Source organism: Plectropomus leopardus, unplaced genomic scaffold, assembly GCF_008729295.1.
Source record: "Plectropomus leopardus isolate mb unplaced genomic scaffold, YSFRI_Pleo_2.0 unplaced_scaffold16354, whole genome shotgun sequence".
Lineage (NCBI taxonomy): Eukaryota > Metazoa > Chordata > Actinopteri > Perciformes > Serranidae > Plectropomus > Plectropomus leopardus.
In genome coordinates this window covers 1-6,393 of record NW_024617560.1, presented here as the reverse complement: position 1 = coordinate 6,393, position 6,393 = coordinate 1, and the positions used below count along the sequence as shown (strand labels likewise).

At 40.1% G+C, this 6,393-nt stretch overlaps 1 protein-coding gene across 1 annotated transcript; it reads left to right on the top strand.

The window, feature by feature from the left end:
- Positions 1-166: 166 nt before the first annotated feature.
- On the top strand, positions 167-6,387 carry cdc5l (CDC5 cell division cycle 5-like (S. pombe); the record flags this gene model as incomplete). Its single annotated transcript, XM_042514815.1, has 13 exons — positions 167-352; positions 1,313-1,416; positions 1,680-1,841; positions 1,997-2,124; positions 2,328-2,427; positions 2,610-2,736; positions 3,074-3,165; positions 3,623-3,767; positions 3,871-4,062; positions 4,817-4,965; positions 5,072-5,243; positions 5,735-5,899; positions 6,307-6,387. Coding segments are annotated over exons 1-13 (1,662 nt in total), but the record flags the coding sequence as incomplete, so codon positions are not given.
- Positions 6,388-6,393: the final 6 nt, after the last annotated feature.

Here is a 6,393-nt window from a genome sequence, read left to right as displayed (position 1 = left end):
TCTAAAAATGTCAAAACAAAACAGTTTGGATACATGGATTAATTTTGGGCTAAGGGTATATTTAAGGGGGGACCAACTGGCGAGGGGGACCGATTTTGTCGTAACATCCGGGGAAAGTCAACAAGTAATACCCATAGTGCATTTCGGCGGTGACTCTTCGCAGTCTAGCTTCCGGTGTCCTGAGCGGTGCACGCGCGCTGCTCCTCTCATCGGATTCAGTGTCAAACTTTAAACTTTTCTTCATAACTGGTTGAAAAATCAGTTTGAACAGTTTTTCTGCAGGTGGAGAAAGAAAAAAGCTGCGAAGATGCCGCGAATTATGATCAAAGGAGGCGTGTGGCGCAACACGGAGGTGCGTGTTTACACGGCTAGCCGCGTTAGCACGATGCTAACCGCTAACCGTAAACCTACGAGCAGCAGTTAGCATGAAGCTAGCTGCGCTCTGAACGGGATTTAGACCTGCATGTCGCCCGTGTGGCGAGTTTTGCTTGTTGTGGTGCTGTTTACTATATCGGAGGAGTTTATTTTACATTAGTACTTGTGTGATTTTACATGTTTGTTGCGTATTTGGTCCGCGAAGATGGCTGCGTCGTTTGTAAACACGACTTCAGCCTGCAAGACTCTGCAAATGTTAGCAAGTGAGCTACGTTAAGATATCACAACAGTATTGGTAGATAACTTAATAATTGTTGTGCTTTATTGATCACAGACGCACATTTAATTACAATACAACAGCTTGCAACAAAAAACGAACACGAACAGACTGTATGATCCGATTTAGAGAAAGTAGGAGTGGATATAAAAACACTCGTTTCACTGAAGACATTAACACTTAAACTCTCTTTAAATCGTGCGGAATACGTTTTCTGAGCATCCAGCTTAAAACATACGTGCATGATTTTGGTAATTAAGTACATTATGTACTTTAATTATGTGATTTTTATTACTATAAACACATTTTTAAGTTGCTTACACGTAAAAACCGTGTTAAAGAAGTGAAAGACTTTTAATGCACGGAAACCGTTATACTTCTGTGATGTGGACCAAAATTAGTGCAAAATTAAATGCAAGGTAGTAAAGATAGATAAGTTAATGATTATTGTACTTTATGGATCACAGTTTGAAATTTAACTACAATACAACAGGCACAGGTTGCAACAGTATGAGAATGTCGTACTGTTCATACTAATCATTAGTATTTTATAAATGTCAGTGTGATCAAACGATGTGATTGATTGAATTGGTTGTTGGATGTGGCAGGATAATATTTACAGATTTGTCTCTGTTTCTGTCTCTTTTCTCGTTCTCGCAGGATGAAATCCTCAAGGCGGCGGTGATGAAATATGGGAAAAACCAGTGGTCTCGAATTGCCTCCCTGCTGCACCGAAAGTCTGCCAAACAGTGCAAAGCCAGATGGTGAGTCTTGACAGCCCTGCATTTGGAAATACACAATTTTCATAACATGAATTACAGTGGTTTGTAAAACTCCTTATGCATGAATTTCTGTCTGCGATTGCCTGTGTTGTAGTTTTAACCGGCCATGTTTCTGCACGTTTTCTCTTTGTCCTTCTGTCCTCTGCTGCACTTAAGTCTGTCCTGCAAAATCATTTTTCAATCTGGATTAGATTTCCTGTTTTAATAACCTTTTCTGTCCCTTTGGTTTTTGTGTCTGTCTGCAGGTACGAGTGGTTGGACCCCAGCATCAAGAAAACAGAATGGTCCAGAGAAGAGGAGGAGAAGCTGCTCCATTTGGCCAAGCTGATGCCCACTCAGTGGAGGACCATTGCTCCCATCATAGGACGCACTGCTGCCCAGTGTCTGGAGCACTATGAATACCTGCTGTAAGATTTTATATAATTTTAAATGTACTTATACACCAATATGCCTTACCTTTGTGTAATTATAGTGTAAAAACACACTCTACCAGACCCTGTATTAAGATTGTTGCATATGGCATTGATTCACAATTAATTTATCCTTGTTTTTGTGTTTTTAGAGACAAGGCAGCGCAAAGAGACAATGAGGAAGAAGTGGGAGACGACCCCAGGAAGTTAAAACCAGGAGAGATCGACCCCAATCCTGAAACTAAACCTGCCAGACCCGATCCTGTGGACATGGACGAAGGTATGTGAGCATTTTTACTTAAGCTTTGTCCTATCCAAGGGACTAAATGCACCCTGGTCCTTTTGAATATTGACTTAAGTGCCCTCGCTGTGTCATATATGCCTTTTAAATTTTGTTGTGTTTTTTTTACTCTTTTTATCTGTTCACATCAATCAAATTCAGCCTGTAGATTTGTGACATGTTAATTGTTTTTTTGTCTGCAGACGAGCTGGAGATGCTGTCGGAGGCCAGGGCTCGACTGGCCAACACGCAGGGCAAGAAGGCCAAGAGGAAGGCCAGAGAGAAACAGCTGGAGGAAGCCAGGTTTGACACACACACACAAAATCACACAATAGTTACAAATACTGGGTTTTTATTTCTCCTCTTCAAACATTTTTGATTCACATATAATTTTTTCATGTCTATTGTCCATAGCTGTAATTATAGGGATGTGATAGCCTAAAAACTTGCGTACATAACTAAGTGTCCCCGTGTTTCTGCTGCAGACGGCTGGCTGCTCTGCAGAAGCGCAGAGAGCTGAGAGCGGCAGGAATCGATGTTCAGAAGAAAAGGAAGAAGAAGAGAGGAGTGGACTACAACGCTGAAATCCCCTTTGAAAAGAAACCTGCAGCGGTAAATTTTTAAATCTATTTAAAATTGTATTTTTAATATTGTTGGGTTTTTTTTGTTGTTTTTTTTACTGTTATTATTATTATTATGTTTTTATTGATCTAGTATCTGTTATTACCCAGTATTTATTATTGTTATTTACTATTATCTATTATTTTCTCATGCAGTTTATTGGTTTTTGTATTGTATTTCATTGTATTTTGTTTTCCTTCATGTTTTTCATGGTCAGAATGACAAAGTATCCTTGAATCCTTGAAATAGGCAACAAAACCAGCAGCACAACATCTGGGCCGAACTTCACGTTGCAGATTATTAATTGTTAATTTGTCTTCACTTTAAGGGTTTCTATGACACCAGCATGGAGCAATACAACGCTCTGGAGCCAAACTTCAAACGACTCAGACAGCAGCACTTGGATGGAGAGCTGCGCAAGTCAGTAACAGTACACACAACTTTATACACACACACAGTTTGGATGAGACAAATAAACACACAAATACACAAAAAGATAAGATAATCCTTTATTAGTTCCACAGTGGTGAAATTTGATTATTACAGCAGCAAATGGATATCAAAGCAAAGAATGGACCAGATAGATAAAACAAAAAGAACAATATCAACAGTATAAACAGGAAGCAAAACTCAACTGTTAAAAAATATATATATTTACACCAATAAACATCAATTGCACATGGAAATGATAATGAAATTGCACGTTTTGATAATGAAATTGCACAGGTTTTAAATCCATGTTGGCATGCGTGTGTGTGGGGGGGTGGGTCACATTCAACTATAATTCAGCTTCATATTCACAAATACAATGTTGTTGTAGGACACCCGGTGAACCTGTGGTCTTTATTCATACGTTTTTCTGTGTGTTTGTGGTTAGTGAGCAGGAGGAGAGGGAGAGAAAGAAAGACAAACAAAAGATCAAGAAGAAGAAAGAGAGCGACCTGCCGTCTGCCATCCTGCAGACCAGCGGAGTGGCCGAGTTCACCAAGAAACGCTCCAAACTGGTTTTACCTTCACCGCAGGTAACAAAGACACACCTGTAACTTAAACGCCCAATAAATCTTTTAACAGCTGTGTTAGTCCAGAACTTATGTAGTATTTGTTTTTATTTCATGTTCTTCATAGATCAGTGATGTCGAGCTGGAGGAAGTCGTCAAACTTGGCGTCGCCAGTGAGGTCGCCCGCCAAGCTGCAGAGGAGAGTGAAAGCGGAAACTCAGCCTCCTCCGCCCTTCTGTCGGAGTACAGCGTCACCAACGCCATGGCAACGGGGCTACGGACCCCACGCACCCCTGCTGCACAGGACAGGATACTGCAGGTAACACACACGTGCACTGAACATGTATTTAAACATATGTAACGCCACAGAAGATAAACACACAGACGTCTTTAGAGTCTCAATGGAAAGTATTAGGTGTACTTGTATAGTATATTTCTGATGTATACTTATTTATTTATGATTCTATTTTATCCGTTATGTTTCAGTAATAATAAAAAACTTTATTTGGATAGCACCTTTCATCCAACGTGTTTTACAAGACAGAAATTAAATGCACCAAGTGCTTCACATTAAAACACATAAAAGACAAAAAGAGAAATAAAACCTGCATGTGAAAATAAAATCAAATCTGAATAGAATACATAGAATGCATCTTCAAATGGATAAAATCCACTTGATAATACAAGTAAAAGTAAGATAAAATAAGGATAAAAAATGACTGCACAGAATGCATAACATAAAATGGAAAATAAAATAAATCAAATATAACCAAATGACATTATTAATAAAATAAGCATAAAAGTAGAGTAAAATGCAATGAATTATTAATGAAATTAAGGATGTTTTATGTGGATTTATTTGACAGTTATGATGTGCTAACTTGCCATTGATCAATAAAAGCAGTAAAAAAAGAGCTAGACAAATACAAGTACAGCTCATAAACGCTCATTAGTATTTATGTTGTCCATCATGCAAAAAAACATTTACATCATGTCTGTCAAAACTCTTCGATAACTGAATTCAAGGAACTTTCTGTGTTTGATATGTTGCTCCTGTGTCTGTGTGTTTTTAGGAAGCTCAGAACCTGATGGCTCTGACCAACATCGACACCCCTCTGAAGGGAGGCCTCAACACGCCGCTGCACGAGAGCGACTTCAGTGGAGTGACGCCTCAGCGGCAGCTCGTCCAGACGCCCAACACTGTCCTCAGTACACCTTTCAGGTAACATCGCTGTAACCTGTCTGAGCCGATACACCGCCGATATGAACATTTAAGTGATAATCCAGCTGGTACTGAAAGTGTTAACATTCGTGGTCATCTCGAACAGAACACCTTCACAAGGTCAGGGGCAGGAGGGCATGACTCCTCAAGCTGGAGGAGCGATGACCCCGCGCGGGACGGCGACCCCGGGTTTGACCCCCGGGCGAACTCCGCTGAGAGACAAACTGAATATTAACAGCGAGGAGCAGCTGTCTGACCCCGCGTACGCTAAACACCTGGTAAATACACACTCTCTTCACACACGTTTAAATATCTGGTGCTGATGATGCTGCATAATATTTCGTTACAAATGCGTTTACGTTTCGAGGCAACACTAGACGGGTTCCCATTACAGATGTGCAAAACTTTTCTGTCTTGTTTTCATTTTTCTGTCATTTAGGGTCATGCTAGATTCTTTTCTCTCACAGGAGAGGAGAGGCAGCTGAAGTGACAACTTATTATTATTATATATTTTGATTTTTCCAAAATATGGCTTTTTTGAATCCCGTGAAATACCACCTCAAAAACTTACCTGCAATCAAAAGGAGTATTTTCAACATATTTTATAGTCACAATTTGTTTTCACAATTTTAGAGGTTGGAAATCCGCCTGCTGTCAAACTCTGATGGTGCAGTTTGGAATAAAATGTCAGCAAAATCGAGACTAATAAGGTTAACTGTAATTCAGAAAAGAAAAGGGATTAACCTCTGCGTCTCTTCGTCACACACAGCAAAGGGAGAGCCTGCAGCAGCTGAGGCAGGGCCTGATGTCACTTCCTGTTCCAAAGAACGACTTTGAGATCGTTCTTCCCGAAAACGCAGAGAAGGAGCTCGAGGAAACGGAGACAGAGACGGGATTCGTTGAGGACTCAGCAGACATCGAGGCACGCAAACAGGTATGCACGCTACACGGGGTTCGTACAGGTCCTTGAAATCCTTGAAAATGGTTGAATTTTAATGTTGTGCTTAGCTTAGATCTTGGTTATTTATAGCGTAATAAATATCTTTTAATGTGCTAAAGAAGTAAAATAATTTTGAGTGTATATGTATTTGTATTAATATATCATTAACCAAAGCTTTAGGGTGCTTGAAAAGCTTGAAAATGGATCTGAAAGTGCTTGAATTTGACCTTAAAATAGTGTATGAACCCTGGCTTGAGTTTCGCTCAAGAGTAAATAACCTCAATAAAATAATAAAAACCCATGTGTGTGTACCTGCAGGTCAAATAACAGCTGTCATACAAAGGTTTACTTGTGTGTGTGTGTGTGTGTGTGTGTGTGTGTGTGTGTGTTTTTTTTTTCAGGCTGTGCGGGATGCTGAAAGGGAGAAGGAGCTGAAGCTACGGCACACGTCTGTTCAGAGGAGCCTCCCCAGACCCACAGAGGTAACA